The sequence below is a fragment of the Octopus sinensis genome, linkage group LG7, assembly GCF_006345805.1.
Source record: "Octopus sinensis linkage group LG7, ASM634580v1, whole genome shotgun sequence".
Classification (NCBI taxonomy): domain Eukaryota; kingdom Metazoa; phylum Mollusca; class Cephalopoda; order Octopoda; family Octopodidae; genus Octopus; species Octopus sinensis.
The window spans coordinates 52,372,290-52,399,369 of NC_043003.1; the positions used below are offsets into that span (position 1 = coordinate 52,372,290).

A 27,080-nucleotide genomic window follows, 5' to 3' on the forward strand; every position below is an offset into this window, starting at 1 on the left:
AATAGGCCTTAATTTCATTTAAGGTTGTGGGAAATAACAAACTATCGTTTCTTTCGTTTTGTTTACGTTTAGCGTAACGTTTCGATTCTGCCGTAATGATTTCAAATGGCTCATTCGAAAAAGTAAATAGAAATAGTCTAAGGCTTTACTCTTCTGGGAAAGTCTGTGGCTTGGTGCAGTTTTCTTCAGAAAAATCACCGAAAGAAACAGTTTTTAAATTTTCACTCCATTCAGTACCAATTCATTTTCTTAATCGCTGTCGGATTCACTGTTTTCACTTAATAGCTGCAAACTTGCAAAGACAAAGGAGGAGAAGGGTGATAGCGTCAGTGAAACAATTCGCTCCCTTTGTGTGTGTGTGCGTTTGCGTGTGGTGTAAACCACATTAAGAAAAACATTTGACATACACACCAGAATGTGATTTTTCTGCAGACGCTTTCTTAGCCATTTCTGTTTGGGTGTCTTGAAGCCATGAGTCGTTGTTCTAAAAGAACACTGGTCTCCTTGACAACGCATACGACGTTGATTTCCTTACACTCCCTTCCCCACAGGTGCAGGTGTGAGCGTGGACGCCAACTCCGCCGCCATCGACACACGAAAAATTATGCATTAAAATGGGATATAAAAATGATGTTAAATTATTTTTAAATCGTAGACTCATCGTAGACGCGCGCTAATATTCAGACGGGCTCGATATGAATCACGACTATAAGCTACCCGAATTTGGTTAAACTGTACCGCAAAATGTGGGAGTAGTTAGGAATCTAAATCGAAGGGGACAGACACTCACACAACTACAGTTTTATATATATAGATAACATAGCGCAGTAGTGGTGAGATATGACAGCAAAGAAAAGCATACATTCACTCTCTGCATGCAATTAGACTCGGAAAGTTCGTGAGGAACCCATTGACCCAATTTGCTGACTTTTCCGATAGCACACAGGTGTCAATGAATGGTTGAATGACCAAATCCAAGCTTCTCTGCTAGTTCCTCAACGGTTACAATGATATTTTGTTCCACCAGGGTTTCAGGATGTCCTTGTCGAGTTCTACAGATCTTTCAGGATGAGGCTCGTCTTCTAGGCTGTAGTTTATGGCTCGGATTTCTGGAACCACCATTGACACTGCCTTACGCTTATTGTCCAATCCCCATATACTGCATTAATATTTCTTGTACTTTGCACACATTTATATTCTGTTATTCTTTTATATGTTTCAGCCTTGAGGTTGTGGCCATGCTGGATCATGTGTGTGTGTGTGTGTGTGTGTGTGTGTGTGTCTATCTGTCTGTCTGTCTGTATGTATATATGTATATGTATGTGTGTGAACAATAATATTTTCAACAGATGTGTTGCAAATGTATCTGATTGTTCTCAAGCTTCAATACTGTGTGTGTGTGTGTATGTGTGTGTGTGTATGTATGTATGTATATGTATGTATGTATGTATGTGTGTATGTATGTATGTGTGTGTGTATGTATGTGTGTGTGTATGTATGTATGTATGTATGTATGTATGTATGTATGTATGTATGTATGTATGTATGTATGTATGAGTGTATGTTTACTTTATTACTAATTACTCTCTTCCAAACATTTTCACTCACTCTTAGCTCTTAGCTTCCCATACATTTTACTCATATCTATCAGCGTCATAGACAGAATACTTTCACTTTAGTCTTCCTCAAATCACTCTGTCGCTATTTACTTTCATTTTATTCGTTGCCCACTGTGTGTGTGCGTTGGCGTGTGGTGTAAACCAGACTAAGAAAAGCATTTGACACACACACCAGAATGTGAGTTTTTCTGTAAATTTTGCTTAATTGGAGTTTAAATTTTAAAAACTGGACCTGGCATGACGCGATGCATTGTACTCTCAAAAATGCCAGGTAAATTGTAATTGAAGAAATCCTATATTGTAGATTTGTATAACTCCCAAAGGGAGGCAGATAAAATCTGCCTTTTATAATAAGACTAGCAGTATCGCCCGGCGTTGCTCGGGTTTGTAAGGGAAATAATTATAAGCATTTTAGAGATGTAAAGTATAATAGCCATCTCAATATGGCTAACCACAAGGGGGAGGGGTGTTACTGTAGCTTTTTACGTTCTGAGATTTAATAATAAATTTTAGAGAGTTACTTCCCTTATATATGTCAAAATGGATTAAAAATGGGAAAAATTGATGGTAAATTTTTTTTTAAATCGTAGACTCATCGTAGACGCGCGCTAATACCCAGACGGTCTCGATATGAATCACGACTATAAGATACCCGGTTTTGGTTAAACTGCACCGCAAAATGTGGGAGTAGTTAGGAATCTAAATCGTAGGAGACAGACACACAACCTCACTTTTATATATAAAGATTTCCTCTATTTACATAATATTGAGGTCTCTTTCTTTCTTTTGTTATCTTACTGTTTTTACCAATATACATATATATATATATATATATAAATATATATATAGTTACAGAGATGTACTTGCATAGCAAGTGACTTGATCTGAGATCGTGTGCTGGAACGAAAACAGTTGCAGCGTTGAAGGTGTTTATAAGCCATTTAAGAAACACACAAAACCGTTAGATTCACTTCAACATTTAAATTAAATTTGTCAAAATATTTTCGTCGCTTTGAGACCGCGACCTGTTAGCACGATATTTTTGTCAGTGAACAGGTCGCGGTCTCAAAGCGACGAAAATATTTTGGCAAATTAAATTTAAATGTTGAAGTGAATGTAACGGTTTTTGTGTGTTTCTTAATGGCTTACAAACACCTTCCACGCTGCATGCAATATAATATACACACATATATATATATGTATGTATGTATGTATGTGTGTATATGTGTATGCATGTATGTGTGTGTGTGTGCGTGTCTGTGCTTGTGATTGTCCTCCACCACTGCTTGAAACGAATGTTGGTTTGTTTACACCCTGTCACCTAGTGGTTTGACAAAGGAAACAGAATAAGTACAATGCTTACAAAAATAAAACTGGAGTTGATTCATTAAACTACAATTCTTCAAGGCATTGCCCCAGCATGGCCACAGAGCAATGGCTGGAAAAAGCAGAAGAATAAAAGAATTGAGGGGGACCTCTACATGGTAGCTAGACCTGGTAGAAATAGCAGCAAAATTTCCCCCAAATCACACCCTACTGTCTTATCTATGTATATATGTATGTATGAGCCTATGAGGGAGACCCCTACATGGCAGCTAGACATGGTAGAAATAGCAGCCAAATCTCCCTCAAATCACACCTTACTGTCTTATCTTTCTGCTACTTGGATATAGGTGTTATATTCGTCTAAAAAAACTTTCCTGTCACACACTCACGCACACACACACACACACGCACCGTCACACACACACACAACGCGCAGCGCACAACACACACACAGACTCACACACACGCACGTTAGCTTACAATTTTATTTATATATTTGCGTGTGTATGTGTGGAAAGAAGAAGGGAGGGCAGAGTGAAAGAATCACTCACTACAGTAAGTGAATTAGTTTCATTTTATTCGTTGCCCACTGTGTGGTGCGTTTGCGTGTGGTGTAAACCAGACTAAGAAAAGCATTTGACACACACACCAGAATGTGAGTTTTTCTGTAAATTTGCTTAATTGGAGTTTAAATTTTAAAAACTGGACCTGGCATGACGCGATGCATTGTACTCTTAAAATGCGAGGTAAATTGTAATTGAAGAAATCCATATTGTAGATTTGTATAACTCCCAAAGGGAGGCAGATAAAATCTGCCTTTTATAATAAGAGATATATATATATATATATATATATATATATATATATATATATATATATTATATATATATATAACATATATATATATATATATACATATATATATATATACATATATATATATATATATATATATATATATAATATTATATATATACATATATATATATATATACACATATATATACACCACACACTATTATATATATATATATATATACATATATATATATATACACACACATACACCACACAAACACACCAACACACACCACACACACATATTATATATATATATATATATATATATAATATATATATATATATATAATATATATATGTATATGTATGTGTGTATATATACAGTGTGCCCCCGCTTATTCGCGGTCCAGGTTATTTGCGAAACGAAGAATTGTTCGCGGAAACTACCGCATATTCGCGGAATCGTAAATATCGTCCGCGAATTTTAAAAAATTCATTCGTAGCAATCTCTCTCCTCTCTCTCTCTCTCTCTCCCTCTCTCTCTCTCTCTCCCTCTCTCTCTCTTTCTGTCTTATTATTATTACAGTATAGATTACTGTATCTAGCGTTAATACTAACTAAATTTTTCCAAACCATCCTTATTTTCACTCTCTGCTCAATCTCCCATTATGGTATGCGCATATTAGACGCTAGGAAGATTTTTTGGGAAAAACTGCATCCAGTAATTGCCTCGAGTATTTTGTTGAATGTTGTTTTTCGCAGCATGTTATTAAAGCCCAAAGATGCCAACCAAACGCCCTACACCTAAGGCTTCTGGCAGCGAACCTAAGCACTAGTAAAAGGTTATGACGTTCCATGAGAAGGTACTATTGCTGGATATGCTCCAGGAAAGTAAAAGTTATGCTGCAGCAGTTCACTGTTACGATGCCAACGAAAGCACTACATACGCGACATACAGAAAACGAGGTGGCGATCATGTCTACCGTAGCAATAAGTTTCTGTGAAAGTGCCAAAAAGATAACGACAGTGAGAAATAAGCACTTGGTCAGGATGGACTCTGCCTTGGCATTGTGGATCAGTAACCGCAAGAAGAAAAACATTCCCTTGAGTGGTGACATCATCCGCGAGAAAGCACTGAAATTATACCAGCAGTTCGACAGAGGAGACGGAGCAGAAGGCATTGAAGAACCACAACCTAGACCATTGACAACACCGGAGCCCAAAGATTTTCAAGTCAGCTAGGGATGGTTTGACCGTTTCCAGAAACGGTTTAAAATAAAGTGTTTCCCTGCATAGAGAGACAGTATCAGCCGACAAAGAAGCCGCTGAGAAGTACTTTGAGACCTTCAGGCAGACATCGAGGACAAGGGATACAAGCCGGGACAGGTTTTCAATATGGACGAGACTGGCTTGTTCTGGAAGATGCCTTGTAGAACGTACATCATGATGGACGAAGCCAGAGCCCAGAAGGACTGAGTGACGCTAGTTATGTATGGAAAGTCCACGAAACCGAGGGCCTTCAAAAATAAGAATAAAAACCTGCTGCCTGTCCACTCGATGCACAACCCCAAGGTCTGGATTACCAAAAGTCTAACTTTGAATTAGTTTCTCCAATGTTTTAGCCCTCAAACCAAGGAATACCTCCAAAACGTATGCATGGAATTCAAGGAGTTGCTTGTTATGTATAATCATGGTAGTAACTCTTTGGATTTGAGTCACTAGGGAGTCAAATCGAGTTTCTCCCGGCTAACTCGGAACTCTATTCAACACCTTGTGGACGCAATGGATTCGGACGAGAAATTCAAATTAAAGGAATACTGGCGTAACCTCACGATCGCAACGTGCCTATTAGTCATCCACGCTGCTCTTAAAGACATGAGAAAAGAAACCCTCATCGCATGCTGGAAGGTGTGTCCAGAACTACGAGAGCTTCTCACCTGAAGATATTAAGAACGAGGCTGTCAACAATGCGGTGAAACTGGCAGATGCACTTGGAGGCAGAGGTTTTGACATCACGCAAGATGAGGTCAACAATCTCATCGATGCCCACTCTGAAACCCCGACAGACGAAGATTTGTTGGAGTTAACTATGTCTGCCAGCGAAGAGGAGGAAGAAGCGCCAGATCCAAAGGAAGAAGAGGATGAGGTGGGCCTGACAATCAAACGTCTGTCCGACCTTTTAAGGACAGCAAAGGAATTGCAAGGGAAGGTGGTAACATAGGATCCCTATATGGTTCGGTCTCTCCAATTTAAATATACCAATTTAAATATACCATGCAGGCATATAAAACTCTCCTCACCACGATGAAGAAACAACGACAGCAATTTTCCATCACAATGTTCCTCGAGCCCACCAAGAAGGCATTGCAGATAGATACGACATCCTCTAAAACACCCGAAGAGCTCTAAATCTTCATTGCTGTGCAGGCATTACCTTCATTATTTTCATCATCATCGTCTTAAATCAATATCATTCATTATTGGTGAGTAACCGTATTTTACTTTACTATTTATTAAATTATTATTAAATATTATATATATATATATATATAAAATATTTTATGTCATATTTTGACATTTATAGGCATTTTTATGGACCACGTTCAATATTTGCGGGTGCTCTAGGAACGTAACCCCCGCGAATACCGGGGACTACTATATATATATATAATATAATAATAATAATAATAATATAATAATAATAATAATAATAATAATAATAATAATAATATTAGGGAGTATAACTCCAAACTTACAGGGAAAAATTCAATTTAGTATTAAATCAAATTTCGTTATTTATGTATTGGTTTCTGTCTATCACTGGTTGATTTGCATAATAGTGGTTTTATCTCTAATTTATATTATATATATATATATGTATATATATATATATATATATACAATAAGATATTACAATGATATGTTAATATATTAAGATATATTAAATGCGTTATAATATAGGTGGTTCGTTAGCAATTAAAAACCAAAAAGGAATTAATAAATGAGGGTGGTAAATAGCATCAGCGATTCCTAGAAATGAAAGTCAACATTTATCTCGGAAAGCCACTTAAACGCCAACCTCATGATATTTACGTGATTCGGGCACAACAAGCTAAACGCTCTTTCCTTTGTAAGATAAACTCACAGACTGAATTAGTTGGACAAAGCCTTATCACTTGATTTCAAAATTTGATCAGAATAATCTTGTTTCTCGTCAAAGGCCTCTACCACTACTCAGGGTTAAAGAGATAGCCTGCCTCATAATAATTCACGAAAAGAAAAAAAACCGTTGATAAGCAACCGCTAAAATTCAAAACGGTTAAAGTTTATATTATCAATACAATAAGATATTATAATGATATGTTAATATATTAAGATATATTAAATACATTATAATATAGGTGGCTCGTTAGCAATTAAAAGCCAAAAACGAATTAATAAACGAAGATGCAAAATAACACCGGTGATTGCTAGAAATGAACTATTATGAGGCAGGCTATGTCTTTAACCCTGACTAGTGGTAGAGGCGTCTGACAAGAAACTAAGATCATTCTGATCAAATTTCGAAATCATGCGATAAAGTTTTGTCCAATTATTTCGTTCCGTGAGTTTATCTCACAAGGGAAAGATTGACGAAGTCATTTGTGGCTCAGACTTTGTTTTGCCTATATCGACGACTTGTTGATTGCTGGTCTTACGGAAGAGCAGCATGAACAGCATTTAGAACAACTTTTTACTAGATTGTCACAGTTCGACGTGATAATTAACCCTTGCAAATGTCTTTTTTTTGGTCTCTCTTCTATTACATTTTTGAACATATTATTTAATAAAAATGGAATTCGTCCATTAGAGAAAAATGTCGATGTCAATACAAATATCTCTGTTATGTCATTGCTAAGGAAGTTATGAGAATTTCTCGGCCTCATTAATTTCTACAGAGGATTTATTCAGCACTGTACGGAAACCATATTTCCACTAACTGAGTTGCTATGAAATCGTAAACAAACAAGCAAACAAACTCGAGGCTATTTCTCTAAATGCGGCAGAATTGCAATCTCTTAATGATATCGAAGAAAAGTTCGCTAAAATTACACTATTAGCCCATCCGGTACCTGAAGCTCCTCTATTATTGACAGTTGATGCATCTGATGTTGGAATCGGTGGGACATTGCAATAATTTCTTCAAGATACTTCGCAACCCCTTCCTTTTTTTCCTCCTAGCGCTTCAAACCTGCAGAAACGAGGTTCAACACTTTTGGAAGAGAATTTTCGCTGCTTATTTATCTGTTAGGTATTTTCGACATTTCTTAGAAGAATGACATTTTTCCATTTATACTGATTATAAGCCGTTGACGTATACATTGCATGCTAATTCTGATAAATACTCTCCTAGAGATATTAGAGACCTTGGTTTTATTTCGCACTTCACTGTGGATATTCGTTACAACACGGATGCTGATAATTTTGCAATAGACACCTTATCCCGATTCTATATCAATGCTTCGGATGCCACCGATACTATTGGCCTACAAAAAAATTGCTTTGGGTCAAAAGGCTAATGAAGAGTTGTTACAACTCGTACCTCAGAAACATCTCTAGATCTTCGTCAATTACTACAACATTCTAGTGATTCGTTTATATGATGTAATGTTTCTATTGGATTTTCTGTACTGTACGTCCCAAACAGTCATAGACGAACCGTTTTTTCCACTTTCGCTAGTTCTGATGCTCGATTCAAGCATATCCACGTAGATATTGTGGGTCCTCTTTCACTAATTCAGGATAAAATGTTTCTTTTGACCTATATAAATAATTTTCCCAGATGATCTGAAGCCATACCGACTAAGGACATTTCATCCCTTACAGTTGCAAAGACACTTAAGGCTGAGCAGATTTCATGTTTTGGAATAACGTCAGGGTCGTCAGTTTAAATCCAATCATTTTGCCGACCTATCTAACCTGTTAGGTACGCGCCAAATTTGTACTACAGCTTGTTGCCCCATATTTAACAGAATGATAGAACGCTTTCATCGACAGCTTAAAGCAGATTTGTGAGCATATTCTGATTCAGATCAATGGTTAGACGTCCTGCCGATTGCATTATTAAGTTTACGTTCCGTTGTTAAGGAGGACCTTGGTTACTTCCCGGCAGACTTATTGAATGGTTCTCCATTTACATTGCTTGGTCAAATGACTACAGCTACTCAACATCATGATGCTACAAATTATATTCATCGGCTGCGAAATTACATGACATCGACACCTGAACACATTTTTGTACGCAACAATGCAGTCAAGCATCCTTTCCGAGAGTTTATTCCCGCCCGTATTGTATGTTAAAAAGCTATTATATGGTTTTGGACATTCAGGGAAGACAGCAAACTGTTAGTGGTGATCAACTTAAACAGGCTTTCGCCTAATCTATTCTTCTATCACAACACTCCACTTTCTCTTCTACTATACCTGCTCAATCTACGCATAAACATAACATTATCTAACAACAGTGCATCTCTTAACGACAGAGTAACTAGGAGTGGAAAACGAGGGCATTAGTCGGTTGGATACACTCGCACATACTTTTATTGTGGAGGCGCAATGGCCCAGTGGTTAGGGCAGCGGACTCACGGTCATAGGATCGCGATTTCGATTCCCAGACCGGGCGTTGGGAGTGTTTATTGAGCGAAAACACCTAAAGCTCCACGAGGCTCCGGCAGGGGATGGTGGTGATCCCTGCTGTACTCTTTCACCACAACTTTCTCTCACTGTTACTTCCTGTTTCTGTTGTACCTGTATTTCAAAGGGCCGGCCTTGTCACTCTCTGTGTCACGCTGAATATCCCCGAGAACTACGTTAAGGGTACACGTGTCTGTGGAGTGCTCAGCCACTTACACGTTAATTTCACGAGCAGGCTGTTCCGTTGATTCGGATCAACCGGAACCCTCGTCGTCGTAACCGACGGAGTGCTTCCATCCACATACTTTTATTAACACAAAATACTCACAACAAAAACAGTTTTTCTTTTATAATTCTCAAACAAAAAGAAAAAGAACTGCAGAACTTTGTATTTTCTATGAGTTTTTTTTTATTGTTGCATGAGCATTCTTTTCAGTCATTTTTTTTTTTCAGTATTCAATGTGTATTTTTCTTTTTCTTTATATTTCTGTCGAGCTTTCTCTTTTTATATGAATTTAGTTCCGTTCTTTAACAGCCCATACAAAAGAGCTGGGAAGAGGCTACTTGTCGTAGATTCGAAACCGAATCGCTGAATAGCTGAGCAGATACCACGGTGAGATCACTGTCATTTCATGTGATCGGTTGATTAACCGACCAATCAGTGTGAAGCTATCAGGAGATTCAACTCGACCTTCTAGAACATTCTCCTAAGCCCTATATAAAGGCTTTTTTGAGGTAGCTGCTTTAGCCGCATTGCAGCTTAGAAGACAGATTTTCTCATGAATATAGCGCAGCTGCAGAATGATATACAGTTTGTCGTAGATTCCAGTAATATGTCTCTTCCAAAGTGTAAATGTCGCTGTTATTTTTCATCCAAAGACCAATACAGAAAACACTATTCTTTTATTTGTTTCAGTCATTTGACTGCGTTCATGCTGGAGCACTGCCTTAAAGGATGTTAGTCGAAGAAATCGACACAGGACTTATTCTTTGTAAGCCTAGTACTTATTCTATCTGTTTCTTTTGCGGAAACGCTAAGTTACGGGGACATAAACATACCGGCATCGGTTGTCAAACGATGGCACACACACACAGAGTTGGAATTTACAAAAAACAAAACAAAACAAAAGACGAAGACGGGTGTGTAAACAACAAACATGTATTAGTTTAACGCTCGGGAAGTGAGAAAGTCATTTATGTTTCGAGCCTACGCTCTCCAACAGAAAGGAACACAGAAATAAGCAGAGAGAGAGAGAGAGAGAGAGAAAAAAAGTTTAGTGGCTAGCGATCAATCATGGCGAATATATATATATATATAAATCTTTTTTCGTAATGCGATAAAAAACCCAAGACTGTGTAGATTTTAGAACATTTATAGACAGAAGGTCTGACAGCTGTTTCCAGGATATTTATATCCCTTCATCGCGGACGGTGTGAGAGGATGGTTAAATCATAGTTAATTTAGATAAGATACATTATATATATATATATAATAAGCTTCTTCCAGTTTCCGTCTACCAAATCCACTCACAAAACTTTGGTCGGGCCAAAGCTCTAGTGGAAGATAATTCCCCAATGTGCCAGTAGTGGGACTGAACCCGGAACCATGTGGTTGGGAAGCAAACTTCTTACCATATAGCCATGTGCAGTAAATAAAGCTTCTGTTAATTGTTCGTGCGTGTTGTTAATCATTTTGACGCGTAGTCTTAGGAAGACATAGTCATTCTCCACCAACATTAAATTCACAAGCACAACACCATCTCGACACTCGGAACAAGCGTTTTCTATAGAATTTACAGGTGAAACTTGTAATTTTAAAGGGGTATCATCTAAAACGCTTAATACATTACCTGCAGGTACAATAAACATGGGTACCTGTGGATGCAGCATCATTCATGATCTTAATAATAATAATAAAGAAAACCGTATTTTAGTTTCCTTTGTTTTATAAGTTTACTTTCGTCACTCAGTTTCTTTCGAATTTTGCTTTTGCTTCAGTGCATTCTAAAATAAGGTTTAACAATAAATGAGTGTTCCAGTTGATCCGATCAACGGAACAGCCTGCTCGTGAAATTAATGTGTAGGTGGCTGAGTACTCCACAGACATGCATTACCTTAACGTAGTACTTAGGGAGATTCAGCGTGACACAGAATGTGACAAGGCTGACCCTCTGAAATACAGGTATGACTTATTTTTGCCATCTGAGTGGACTGGACCAACGTGAAATAAAGTGTCTTGCTCAAGGACACAACGCATCGCCGATTTTCGATCATGAACCGAATATCCTGACCTCAAAGCCAGGCGATTTCACATAAATAACAATGTAGGTGCTAAGATAATGACCGAATGGAATGCTAACCATCCCTGAACATCAGGATACATAATATGCTTTTCTACTCTAGGCACAAGGCCCGAAATTTTTTTGTGGGGAGTGGACCAGTCGATTAGATCGATCCCAGTATGCAATTGATACATAATTTATCGACCCCGAAAGGATGAAAGGCAAAGTCGACCTCGGCGGAATTTGAACTCAGAACGTAGCGGCAGACGAAATACCTATTTCTTTACTACCCACAAGGAGCTAAACACAGAGGGGACAAACAAGGACAGACACACGGATTAAGTCGATTATATCGACCCCAGTGCGTAACTGGTACTTATTTAATTGACCCCGAAAGGATGAAGGGCAAAGTCGACCTCGGCGGAATTTGAACTCAGAACGTAACGGCAGACGAAAATACGGCTACGCATTTTGCCCAGCGTGCTAATGTTTCTGCCAGCTCGCCGCCTTATTTCTTTATTGCCTACAGGAGGCTAAACATAGAGGAGACAGACAACAAGGACAGACAAAGGGATACATTATATGGCAGGATATATATCAGGATACATTATATGGCAAACAAAATATAATTATGAAATAACAAAGACAAATTTTATTAATGCTTGTCAAGGTGATAAATGTTTTGATGCTAGTATTTGCCATGTTCTGGCATCGTTGAATAAAATACGAGTTTTTACAGATGTAGGTATTTAATAACAATGAAATTCACAATGAAGTCCGTGTAGTATTGCTATAGCAGTTGTTCTCCTCTTCTATGTCCTGTTTTCACTGCCTAACAGCGATCTTATTCAAGGACATAAAAAATTTACTGACAGCAAGCAATTTTTCAAGGTCCAAATGTAATATTTTTCAGTGACATTTATAATTGTATAAAATGTTCAGAAATGTAATAATGAAAGATATTTTTCATTGGAAATAGTAAAAAATATAATGATGGATTTTTTTTTATGGGGAAAAATAGGTGGAACAAATTTTTATGGATCAAGTTTGTGAAAATAATTAAGCAATTATATATATATATATACATTTTCAATTGATAGATCCGAAGTAAAATATAAAACAGTCGTGGTTTGAAAGAAGCATTATTTTTTTACATTTTTGTAGTATCTTCAGAATTATTTGTGTGTGTAACTGCATTGTTTGCTTGACTAGGCTTACGAATACTTTTTTCCGTGTCTCTCCTTGTTGACGTGTAGTTCGTTTCTCTTTCGGAATCACGAGTGCAAGCATTTATCTGTACAACTGTATTATTTGCTTGACTAGGCTTACGAAGACTTTTTTCAGTATCTCTCCTTGTTGATGTGAAGGTCGTTTCTCTTTCTGAATCATGACTGCAAATGCTGCTGACGCAATTCGATCCGCTGCCCCTTGTCCAACTGAAAATAAGGAGTGTAAGTTCTAACTGATTTTCTCAGACAAATAATGTTTTAATCAAATATAAATAGACTGATAAATTTAAATATAAATAAACTGATGATTCTTATGATTTAAAAGTATAGTTCTTCACACAAATTCACCTTATGTATGTATGTGTTCGAAATTTCCTATATTAAAGATCACACTGTAAGAGCAAAATATGTTATTTTACAGATTTAATGCTTCATCAAAGAAAACTAACTTTCACTAATTCATAAATAGTTCCTATGAAATACGATTTTTTGGATCTGTAAAACTCATTTGAATTATTTCAGAATATTATTGTGAAATCTCAGTATGTTTCATAACAGTCTAAAAATTTTCCCCACAATATGTGACGTCAACCATTTAGGAGTAGACTTTAATCAAATTATGTTATACCATATTTGCTAATGCATAATGTCCAGAAAAATGGATGCAGGAAAAATTACTATTACTTGTTTCGTGCGTGTGTAAAGTTGGTTTGTTTGTACGCAGCACCAGCTCATTCATAGAGCACTAGTTTAGAAACAGACTACACCAGAAATAAGCTCAATTGGTAATTGCAATTTTTCCTGCGTCCATTTTTCTGGACGCCATGCATTAATAGGTAAAAAAAAAACTGCTTCATAATCAAATTTTAAAATGCGAATGCAGCGAGGCTCCCATCTACATTTAAATAATCTTGCTTAAATTTCCAATTTAGAACTAAGGCCTAATTATACTTCAATAAAACGCAAGACGAATAATGAGAACGCCTATGTGAACTTTTTTAACTAGTAAGCCGGTAAACTTAACAAAAAGGAAAAAAATATCTGAGTAAAATCCCTGCAAAATTATATTTCCGAAGATTCTAGAAGTTACGCTATGAATGGTGAAAAAAATACAAAACGAATAATAAAGTGATAACACGATTGAGAAGACTGGAGGCACAATGTCCAGAGAAAAATAATAATAAAAAAAAGGATAAAAAACCTGGATACAAGAAGGCTGCCGAAGTGGGCACAATCAGAAAACAAAAGGGGAACAAATTGCTCTAGTACGCTGGAAAACAATTTCTTTCCAATACAGTTTAAGCAGAGATTAACCTCGATTAACCAAATTTTTCTTTGGTTTAGGGCAATCTAATTCAGCTTTGAAATTGAGATATAATGAAGATTTCCAAGGAAAAAAAAATCAGTAGCTTCTATCAGCCACAGACAGCATTTTGCCTCTCTCTGTCTCTCTCTCTCTCTCTCCTTGTCTGTTCGTCTGTCTCTCACTCACACACGCACACACACTTTTTCTTTATTACTCACTAGGGGCGACACAGAGGGGACACCACAAGACATGGGGACATAGAACATTACAATTAAATTTATGAAGAATGAATTATTACATGAAAATAATAATATGAAAGCGATGCTAAAGGCCCCATCCGTTAGCATCACTTACCTGTCCTTTGGTTTTCACCGTCACTTAAATGTTCATTCCCAATACGAAGACCTTCCATATCCATTCTTACTCCGAAATACTCCTCCATATTTTCCACGAATTCATCGCTCATTCTTGTGTCTTTCACCTCCCAATTCTCCCTTTCACACCTGAACACAAACTCATCTATTCTCTTCTTTTCAATCACAGCATACCTGGTCTCACCAACTTTGCACCATTTATACTCTTCCATTAGCCTTTTAACTTCTTTCTGTTCTGTCATAGTACAAATGTTCGGCCTGATGTCAAATTCAGTCTCTTGTCTGTCTGTATTATTTTTTTTCTTTTGTTTTCTTGTTGGAGGGGAGCGGGTTGGTTCACTGTCTGCAGGGATAGGGTGGGTCTCAGAGGGACACACACACACATACACACACCCTGACAACTTTCTTTACCTTCCTCCTTCTACACGCTTATTTATTGGCAGTAACCGGATAAAAGACGGTGGCAATAAATGGTCCGTTATTCACAACTCGAGTTTCTGCATTTTTTCCAACTCGTCACAGTTGAGTAACAATTTAAGACAATTGAATGGAATCTGTGACAAATTATTGACTATCTTTTGTCACTTCATTCCATACACACAGTGATTATTTAATAGTTACAGGTCTGAGGATATTGAGATCATCACTCCATTCTTTCACCAGACTGGGAGACTCTTAAAAACGATGCCTTTTTCCTCCGAAACCATAAAATATGTAATCATATTTTCCACTGCAAATTATCTACCAGGGACGTTTTAGCAGTAATTAGACTCCTAGAAGCATTGCACTGAGTTTTATAGTATTAAATGACAGATCACAGTAGATATAGATTAACCTCGAGCCCCGAGACCTGTGCGAACCTGCTTTAAGACAACACAATCACTTACATAAACAGTTCCTACAAAAGTCATTACGGGCTTCCATCATTATGTAGTCTGAAAATACATTGCGTAAAACTCTTCGTGTTGTTTTAACTAGTGATAAACACAATCTGTTGTTTTAAACTAGTTATATGGTGATTTTCCAACCTAAACCAAACTCTTTACATACTCTTTTACTCTTTAATTTGTTTCAGCCATTTGACTGCGGCCATGCTGGAGCACCGTCTTTAGTCAAACAAATCGACCCCTGGACTTATTCTTTATTAGCCCAGTACTTATTCTATCGGTCTCTTTTTCCCGAACTGCTAAGTTACGAGGACCTTAAACACACCAGCATCGGTGGTCAAGCGATGGAGGAGGGGGAACATACACACATATATATATATATTAATAGTAATGGTAAGACAACAAAAGAATGAAAGAGACCTCAATATTATGTAAATAGAGGAATTTATCTGTAATATAATATATGACAATTATTCGGTTGCCATAATAAGACTCCGAGTTTCGGATGTCAGGGCAGAAACCTGTCAGGGCAGAATTAGAAACATGCTGCGAGTAGGGTGGCCAGTCTCACTCAGAAATACGATAAGAGGAAGCTGTCCTCGAAAGGTCAGCTGGAAGTAGCGAACACCTATACCTCTTCGATAGGGAACTAGCTCTTGAACAGTATATCTTGACGCAGGAATATTCGATCAAACTGAATCGCATGCTTTTTCACTTCTTGTGGAAGGGGCAGGTTTAGCTGGTTAGGAAGGTCATTTATTGTCAACACTCACTCCATGGGGAACGGGGTCTAGGGATACCGTTACTGATAATATACAGGCATATATTAAAACTAAGATATTTCTAGAGATTCTTTCATAACGATGATGAAAAAGGAAGGTCACCGATTATGAAACACGTCTCTCTCTAACTAATCATCTCTGTTGTTAGCTGTATTCATGAATCAAGTGCAAACCGAACTAGGAATATTTCCAGGCACCAGTTGGCAAATGCGTTCTGTGGAACCGTCACACTAGCTTTCTGTGAAAGGTTGGTGGAATATGAGCTGTCACGCTGTGAACCCTGAGCCAAAGCTAAGAAGACAGAAGGTGCAAAACAGTTAACTCAATTGTTACACTTTCAGCTTAGTTGAGTTACAAAACGAATAAAAGAATAAACAGGATTAAAAGACTGCTGTTTCAGTTGCTCCACCACCAGTCATATAACCGATTCCAGCTCCGAGGATGGTTTGAAAACTCGTCTCTATCTCGGTTTCAGAAATGAACAACATCTAGACATCCTGCGCCAATCCGAAAATGTCACAGAAGGTCATTTTGCGTACCGTATCTGAGGTGGACGGTGTCGAAATCTCCTCTTGAAATAGTGCCACCCTATTTACTTGCGAGGATTTGGACCAGATGGATCCTGACGGGGGAGGAAAGACTACCTCGAGCAGCCACAACAGACGATATCAGTGAGGAACTAAGGGAAAGAAAAAGCTACGAATATAAGCAACAGCAGCAAGTAGCACCTATTGCAGTGAAGCTAAGGATCAAGGGATTTGCCCTGTCTTCGATACAAGAAAGCAGACAGATTTTGACTCAACTTCTCTGTAATCTTACATTTAATTGTAATGGTGAAGACCGAGAGTAGACAGACTGATATTGGCATCCAGCTTAATGAGAAAAGAAAAAAACAAACAAAAAAAAAGCAAAGCAGGAAATGGGTAAAAAAGTTGGGATCGGTCTCATTAGAAAGTTTACAGAATGGTGAAGATGAACTGTGAACTTTGAAAATACTGAGACTTGTGCAGCTTCTCAGCTATCAAAAAATGCTCTAACTTTTCGACCGGCTAGAATGTGATGGGAACGGTTTGATCTAAAACACACATCATTGGAGAATCATTGGAGAAGTTTACAAGCGAGATACATTTGTCTGGATGTGATTTTTTTCTTGGATGAAACAATTCAAGACATGTTTACAAATGATTTCAGCGATCTCTAGGAAGCATAAAATGTTCGGTGAGCAAGTAAAAACGTGGGTCACACTGATTCGACTTAACTATGGGTTGCCACTTGTATGTGGATAACTAACATTTTTCATGTCTTAAGTACTGTGTTCTATCATATTTTTAATATTTCGTGTTTTATTTCATTATAAACATCGGTTATTGTTTAACATTTTCAGCCTCCTTCGTATATATACAGCTTTGTTGAATCCTACGAGTATTGTAAGCTACATTGTTTATCTGGTTACTGTACTGTATTGTATGTTTCAATGCCTTGTGACTAATAAAGAAACAACTATTATTCATGTTAAGTAAAATTAAATAAATAAAAGTCGTTCCCGATTCATAGACTTATAAGGTCGGTTTCTTGGATTCTGTGGCATATATCTTCCACCCTCGCCTCGCTGGACGGAACGCCGGTCCGTCGCAGGATTGCTCATTTTATTTTTGCTATGTGAGTGGACTAGGGCAATGTGAAATGAAATGTTGTTCTGAAGAACCCAACACATCGTCCGGCATAGGAATTGAAACCACAACCTTACGATCATGAGTGCAGCGCCCAACCACTAGGTCACGCGCCTCAACATTCCTTAATCGGAGAACCCTTCCTCACAAATTTCTGGCCTTGAGCTTATGATATAGTGAAGGCGCATGGCTCAGTGGTTAGAGCGTCGAGCTTACGATCGTGAGGTTGTGAGTTCGAATCTCGGACCGGACTGCGTGTTGTGTTCTTGAGCAAGACTCTTAATTTCACGTTGCTCCAGTTCACTCAGCTGTAGAAATGAGTTGCGACGTCACAGGTGCCAAGCTGTATCGGCCTTTGCCTTTCCCTTGGATAACACTGGTGGCGTGGAGAGGGAAGGCCGGTATGCAGGGGCGACTGCTGGTCTTCCATAAACAACCTTGCCCGGACTTGTGTCTGGAAGGATAACTTTGCAGGTGCTATCCCATGGTCATTCATGACCGAAAGGGGTCTCAGCTTTTGATAGAAATATTAGTTTCAAATTTCAGCTGCCCGCCCTATGTTGGAAAATATTATCCTTGTTACATGCCATTGCAAGACATATTTCATGTGTTCTCATAAATGGATTACGTTTTGTCTTAGATATTTATGCGGAAATGTTATATAGAAAGTGATGAGATTATCGTTTGTTAACGATCTTTTTTTTGTAATCATATTTACATAAAACATCCGGCTTCTAGCAAAAATATCTCGAACCTTCTCTCCTCCAGGGAAGATTAATCTTCGAAACAGTAAAACAAAACGAACAAAATATTCTTTTCTACTCTAGACACGAGGCCCGAAATTTTCGGGGAGGGGACTAGTCAATTAGATTGACACCAATACGCAGCTGGTACTTAATTTATCGACCCCGAAAGCAAAGTCGACCTCAGCGACATTTTAACTCAGAACGTAAAGACTGGCGAAATACCGATAAGCATTATGCACACACACACACACACACACACACACACACACACACACACACACACACACACACGCACGTATAATCTATCTATCTATCTATCTATATCTATCTATCTATCTATCTATCTATCTATCTATCTATCTATCTATCTGTTTCTCTGTTTGCCTGTCTTCTCTCTCTCAGCAATGAAAGAGAGTGGTAAGAGCCAAAGGATGATAAACAAATGCGGACCGACGAGGACTCATAGCCCATCACAGGAGAAAAATAAAAGAAGTGAAAAGGCCCAACTCCGTTTTAGAACTGTGAAAGAGAACTATAATCAGTGGGACGTGTGTGAAACTCAACAGTTCTCGATAAAAACAACGATGAATTGATTGATTTAATGCATGAACTGAGGGAATACATGCCAACCAAAATGTGCTGGGACATCAATTTGAAGGGTTTTATTTGAAGTCTAGTACTTTTTTCTTTACCCGAATCTCTAAGTTACAGGATGCAGACAAAACAATATTTATTGTCAAACGGTGAAAATTAAACACACGACAGGCCTACGCAGAGTTTCTCTTTGTTATACTCGTTCAAAAGGATTTTGTTGGCCCATGCTATAGTAGAAGATAGTCAAGAAGCAAAGCAGAAATTTTCACCACACGGCTATGTCTTTGCTCTTAATCTCGCTGAGCACGTGTAGAAACGATATCGTAGTTTTATTGCCTCGCTTCGTCGCTGTCAGCAGGCACTATCAGTGTAGTGCTTTCAAGGCAAGCTTCATGTTTGCAACACTAAATGACTAAGAGTTATAGTCACTGCTAGCATGTCAGTTTTATCTAACTTCCTGTTTTAACATCCACCAACTCCCTCTTTTTTTTAGATATTGTTGACATTAATTATCTACTGCACCTTACCAATTCTTTAAATTATCCGCTTATCTAGCGCCGTCCATTAATGAGCTAGCAAGCGCGCAAATCGAGTTCAGAAGTTTTTTCTTTGTTTATATCGACACTATCGGAATAACATTGCTATCTAATCTAACAACAAAGCAAAATTTTATAGCTATGTATACGAAGGTGGGCTGCAAAGTTAATAGGCTGACCGAGAAGGAGTGACGCTAGAGCTGTGAAATCTTGCATGCATTAATTTTAGCTCTTATTAATAATTGAAGTGTTTCTTTACAGCTAAACCGACACCTGACTGTTCTAAGAAGACTTCAAATGCAACTAGTAGCGACTTCTCTTGAAAATTGACAAAATATGGCATCGTGGTGTTATCAAGTACCTGCAGAAAAAGGGTTTAGCCCCCAAGGACATTCACGCTCACAAAGTTGCTACATTAGGGAATGACACTTCAGCTTTACCAACAGTGAGCAGCTGAATTTAGGAAGGGAAAGGAGAGTCTAGAAGATGACCGAAGGTCTGGACGTCCTGTAACTGCCACCGCCAAGGAAAAACATTGAGTGTGTTCACCACACGGGGAAGGGAAGACAGGATATTGCGTACAAATCAAATAGGCAATGCTATTAGTATATCCCGTGAGAAATTTGAGAATATTCTGTACAATGAAATTGGTAAGACGAAAGTGTCTACTCGGTAGGTGCCATGTCTACAAACACCTGGCCAAAAGCGCAACAAGCTGATTACATTACGGGAAAGTCTGCCATTGTTCACAGCAGATCCAGCTAGTTTCCTTGAACGTTTCCTTAAGTCAGGACGAGTGTTGGGTTCATCACTTAGAAGTAGAGACAAAGAGGCAAGCTATACAATAGAAACACTCCTCACCTGTTCCAAAGAAGGATAACGTTGTTTCATCTGCAGGGAATGTGACGGTCTCAGTTTTTTGGGATGGAAAAAGCATTGTGTTTATTGACTATCTACACCATCAAGGGAGAGTACTATGCCAACTTGAAACAGTTACAAAAAACTACCCAGATCAAACGCTCAGGAAAACTGACGAAAGAGGTCTTGTTTCATCAGGATAATATTTCAGTATACAAGTCATTGGTTTCAATGGCTGCTGTGCGCGACTCTGGATCTGAACTGGCTGATTACTTTCTCCATTCTCTTGATTAGGTCCCATCTCACTATCATCTGTTCTCCAACATGAAAAAACACTTGACTGGGAACTAGTATCGCAGTGATGATGACGTCATATCTGTTATTGATGACTTATTTGATTAACAGGAAGAAAACTTCTTCACCAGTCCAAGTACTGCAACACCGATGGAAAAAATGTGTGGACCTCGAAGGGTGCTATGCTGAAAAATAAACCTCATTTGGTCACATTCCATGAGAATATATTGGTCAGCCTATGAACTTTTCAACCGACCCTCGGAGGCACCAGTTGAACCTCTACGGTACCGTTCTGCAGTGGCGCTTTCTGTGTCGTTCCACCCAACATAGAATGAATAAATAATTAAATAATAGCAGACGTTCTCTGCTCGTAAATAATAAAAAAAAGGCAAGTCACGATAATTAACACACAAACAGTTGCAACAAGAACACTAACAAAAATAATCATGGCGTCGCTTCGCTGACGAAAATTAGGACGGCTGTGGTCCATATTGTCTGCACGCTCGTTCGTGGCCGGTAAGGCCGATGTGGGATCGACATATCCGATTGCAGTGATGACAGGGGTATGGTTGTCCATTATTTTTTTTGCCTCTGACGTTTCTCTTCAAGAGAGACACACCAAGAGATCTCAAAGGAGGAAACAACATCGCTGATGGTATGTCGACAAACGACGCGGTCAGCAGTTAGAGTGGACTACTCACGATAATCAATGTCACAAACGCTAAGGGACTGCTTCAGGCAGTCCTTGTAACGCTTCCATGGTGCTCCCTGATGCGGTGGTGAGTGGTGAGCTCACCGTACATGATGATCTGGGATAGGCGGTGATCTTTCATCCTGCCTAATGTGCCCTGCCTAACGCAGTTGTGTCTCAAGTAAAATGGTTTCCAGGCTGGTGACCTTAGCTCGCTCAAGGACCTCAGTGTTGGTGATGTAGTCGCTCCGGTAAATGTTGAGGATGGTACGGAAGCAGTATTGGTGAAAACGTTCAAGGAACCTGAGATAATAGTAGTAGGGGACCCATAACTCAGAGCCATATTGGAACGTCGTGAGAACGACGGCCCTGTGGACGCTGACTTTTGTGCTGATCCTAAAATGCTTGTTGTTCCACACACGTTTGTACAGTCTGCCAAATGCTTTGTTTGCTTTTGCAAGTCTGCTGTCAATTTCTTTGTAGAAACTGGCAGCTGATGAAATGGTACATCCAAGATAAGTGAACTGCTGTACTAACTTCAGTTTTCTTTCAGCAATGGTGATGTGGGGTAGGCTGTACTCTTCCCGAGGAGCTGGCTGGTGTAGGACTTCAGTCTCTTTCAAGCTCATTTCCAACCTGAAGAGCTGGGCGGCCTCTGCAAAGCAGGATGTGATGCGCTGCAGGGCTCTTTCTCTGTGTGCGACAAGCGCGGCATCACCTGCAAAGAGGAGATTCAGGATCAGTTGCTCATGAGTCTTGGTCTTTGCCTGTAGGTGCCAGAGGTTGAAAAGATTGCATCCAGACGGTACATGATGTAGACGCCGTCTTCAGCGTCGAGGTCTGCAGTGGCCTGCTTGAACATCATGCTGAAGAAGATGCTGAAGAGAGTTAGTGCCAGGACACAACCCTGTTTTATGCCGTTGTTAATGGGAAATGGCTAAGATATGTCGCTATTCAGGCGGGCTTGTCGTTGTTGGTCTTTGTGAAGCTGGATGATCATGATTAGGAATTTTGGGGGACAGCCAAATCGGTTTAGGATTTGTCACAGGCCTTTCCTGCTCACAGTGCCGAACGCTTTCGTCAGATCGACAAATGTTACATAAAGTGGTTTATTTTGCTCGCGGTACTTTTCTTGGAGCTGTCTGAGAATGAAAACCATATCTGTTGTGCTCTTGTTGGCCCTGAAACCTCATTGGCTTTCTGGAAGATGATTTTCGGCAATAGACAGAACAAGTCTGTTGAGGAATAATCTTACCAGAACTTTTCCTGCAATGGATAGCAGGGTGATCCCCCGGTAGTCTGAGCAGTCTAACATTTCCCCTTTGTTTTTGTACAGTGTAATGATGACAGCATCGCAAAGATCTTGTGGCAGCTTGCCCTGTTCCCAGCATGCAACGAGGAGCTCGTAGAGTTTAGCATGTATGACAGGACCCCCATGCTTCCATATCTCTGGTAGTATGCCATCGACTCCTGGTGCCCTTCTACTCTTCAGCCATCCAGGGATGGAGGCTCGTCTAGTTCCACTCAGACTGGTTGCTGCTGGATGTGGAGGATTGCGTTTTCCTGGACAACTCGGGCTGCACTGAAGACGGCCTGAAAGTATTCAGACCAGCGGTTGAAGATGGATGCTGTGTCTGGGAAGCGCTTGGCCTTCTGAGCTGCGCAGGGGACTCCGGAGTTGATGTGCTTGATGTGTTGGGTTGTAAACTGCCTTGAGTGCTTCGCAGAACCCACTGTAGTCGCCAGAATCAGCGCACAGCTGTGTTCTCCGTGGCCCACCACTCATTCTGAACTTCATGGAGTTTGCGTTGCAGAAAGCTGCAGGCTTGGCGAAAGGCCGCTTTACTCAGTGGCGTAGTAACCCTTAGGTTACTGACCTCACTTAGGCACCTAAGCTTAGACAAGAAACCCAATAGTGCTAGCCCCATAAAGGCACTCAAAACAACACACTCAGAACTTACAAAGTCCTCCATGGAGTACATAAGATCCCACTTCTCGCCCAATCTTTTAGATTTGTACCTACACGACATATCTAGACCTTCACAAAGTGTACACACAGCTTTCTACACAACCCTTAATCTCATATACTCGTACTACAATCATTCTCTCTATCAAACCAGTAATATAGGAGAACATCAAATACAACTAACCTTTTCACTCAAGAGATTAAACATTCGGGAGCCAAAAAACATTATGAGCTACATACAACTCCTCCACAACATTCATAACCATACATAAACTGGGACTCTGTCGGTTACGATGACGAGGGTTCCAGTTGATCTGATCAACGGAACAGCCGGCTCGTGAAATCAACCAGATATAAAAATAGGTTTGCAAAGGGCCAATACACCTACTTAGAAAAATTCAGAGTCACAGAAGCAAGGATGGCAATTCAAAACTAACAGTCAGAGTCGAGAACAGTGGAGAACGATATTGATAACCTATGCTCCACATAGAAACTAAGGGCTCAAGTAAAAGTAAGTTCGAAGTACCCAAAGCACCATCTCAAGTTGTACATACAAAAAAGACTGCACAACAATACAAAAATACTGGAAATATCACAGTAAGTTCTAATTACCAAGTCCCAATATTTCGTCTCTCTTTACGTTCGAAATGCTGCTAACCATTTTCCCCAGTGTACTAACAATTCTGCCAGCTCTCCACCTTCGTCGCCTTTCCAATATTGAGTCGACTTTGCCTTTCATCCTTTAGGGCATTGACAAAATAAGTACCAGTTGTGCACTGGGGTCGATGGAATCGACTTGCCCTCACTTTCTCAAAATTGCTGGCCTTGTGCCAAAATTTGAAACCAATATTGATAATAATATCAATTATTACATCACAAAACTATCTCGTGAAGAATAATAGAAAACAAAACAGGAATATAAGAAAAAAAAAAACAGAACGGTTTTCTGTTCTCAAGGAAGTCAGCAAATACAAAATAGAAGCTACAATGAAAGAGATTACAAGAGAAAAAAAGGGGACAACGATAGAAATTGAAAAATGCTAAAGACTAAGATGGGGCCACCGCATGTCATGTTAAATCTATGGTAAACATACTCTATGCATGGCCATTATCTGTGCTCATCAGGGCTGCACTAACTTCATTACCTTCAGTTTCTGTTTACTCCGCAAACATGTATTCAAAATGTTCAGTTCTATAGATGCCCATAAGCAACTTAGATTGAATAAGAAAAAGCCGACGTTTTCATGGAAGCTAAGTTATAACTGTTATAGACTTTGAGAATCTATCAGGTACGTTTCACAATAGGTACATGTTTCACAATATCGAAGTCTACTTCCTTATCAATCTGCTCTTTATCTATTCTTTCGTCTTTCAAAACGTCTAGTGTCTCGTTGGCTGTTTGAAGGCCAACTTCATACAGTTCCAGGGAGAGATAAACTCTTCTTATGTTTTTATTCGCAGTAAAAAGTATCAACATGAAATGAAATAGAACTAGATATGCTCCTATCGTCTAATAAAATTGTGTGTTGAATGACTTAGAATACATGAAAACGAATAAAAAAATTCTATGGAAGCAAATCTTGCAACATATTGAATTGATTTTGGACAGTACTCTAATGAATAAAGAGAAATCCACAGCTCCCACAAAAAAGGTATTTAATTGAACAGGTGAAAAAAGCAATGTGGGATGTACCAAATATAGTCGAAAGTCACATAATTCACACTGCGACTGATTTAACGTCTGTTCAACCCAAGCTAAATACTGTGTTAAATAGATTAAAACTCAACATTAAAACAAAAAAATCAATATTCCATAGAACCATTCGTATCAAAATTATGCTTTTTGGTCAAGGATTGCCAGTATTATGTCTCCAACGAAATGAGTCGAAATACAATTATCTGTATTCAAAGATTCAAAGAAAAAGTTCACCAGTGAATGTAATCAGTGTATTCTAATACTCCGTCAGTTACGATGACGAGGGTTCCAGTTGATCCGATTAGCAGAACAGCCTGCTCGTGAAATTAACGTGAAAGTGGCTGAGCACTCCACAGACACGAGCACCCTTCACGTAGTTCTCAGCGAGATTCAGCATTTCACAGAATGTGACAAGGCTGGCCTTTTGAAATACAGGTACTACTCATTTTTGCTAGCCGAGTGAACTGGAGCAACATGAAATAAAGCGTCTTGCTCAAGGACATAATGCACGGCTGGTAATCGAACTCACAACCTTACGATTGCGAGCTGAATACCATAACCACCAAGCCACATACCTTCACGTGTATACTAGATAAAGATATTCAGCCAGCACAAAGTCACACTCTTATCTCTGGAGAACGATAACGAGATCCAAAGAAGATAAACAAGATGGGCTACAAGAGCCAAATAGGACTGCGGGTCAACGACAAACATTCTGGTTATTTCAAACACGCATAAGTTACATTATACTAATAAGCTACCGTCCACTCATCATGAAAGGAAATTGCTGCGCAATGGGGCTGCAAAAAAATTTTCTCAGTATGGTTTGTAGGAGGTGCCATAGAATCGGCTATAATGGAAAATTATGCCAAACGTTCGAAAATCTAACAAATTAAACAATGAAGATTTCCTAAATTGTATTACGAATTATTAGGCATATATTGTACATAAACATGTAGATAAAGCTTTAGAAAAATATTTATCTTAACCCAAACAAACATTTGTAAAATAGAAAACTGATACAGGATCTCAGTCAATGTATTCTACTTCCACGAGTAGATCATTTGATACTTGTAGTCTGCTGATTCCTACGTCTGAATTATCAGGTTGGGCAAGATCTCCTTGATTCATGTGAGATAGAACTAAGATATTCAGGGCCTCAGAGAGAAATATTGCAATGCGGAACAAGATTGCTTTAGGGCCCCGCGGGTTGTGACATTCTCAAAATTGATATTTAAGGCCCAAATGAATCTTAAATACTCAATTTTGGGTTCTTTGAATAATTATTTTTTGCAGAAAAAATGGTTATAATAAATACCAATAAAGACAGATTTTGGTTTATGATTACGAAAACACGACTAACATGTTAAAATATCTGAGTTTATCTGAATTATGACTACTAGTAAACTTTCGTAAATGCTATATTTTCTATGCACTAGAATGACCAGATAACAATATACGTTACACAAAGCAATGATAAAACTATTCAGTGAAAGAAATGAATTTCTCTGGCCCGTTATCTGCGAACATTTTGTATAAAATTATCAAAACCAACTTCTCTGATAAAACTTGAATCAAAATTCAATATTACTAAGTTAACAAATCAGGTTTCAACATGGCAGAGTTTTCGACGTTTGAGTTTTCTAAAAGATTCTGTTGCAGCTACCGCAGCTGGAAATGTTAACAATAGTCTCAAACTGTCACAAACATTTGGAAACAGCTCACAGAGTTTATATTTAATTAATAAATT

At 38.7% G+C, this 27,080-nt stretch overlaps 1 protein-coding gene across 3 annotated transcripts in view; it reads right to left on the reverse strand.

Moving 5' to 3' along the window:
* LOC115214184 (apelin receptor) overlaps positions 1-27,080 on the reverse strand; it is a 65,082-nt gene that overhangs the window by 27,016 nt on the left and 10,986 nt on the right. Inside the window, exons 3-4 of one of the 3 annotated variants that reach the window (XM_036504768.1) lie at positions 13,013-13,137; positions 12,328-12,901 (exon numbers count right to left, since the gene is read on the reverse strand). The exons of 1 other annotated variant lie outside the window; for it this stretch is intronic. In XM_036504768.1, the coding sequence (XP_036360661.1) occupies positions 12,852-12,901; positions 13,013-13,137 (175 nt within the window). In that variant the 3' untranslated portion in view covers positions 12,328-12,851. Of the gene's footprint in view, positions 1-12,327; positions 13,138-27,080 lie in introns of those variants that run through there. One more of the 3 variants, XM_029783283.2, reaches the window with a different exon arrangement.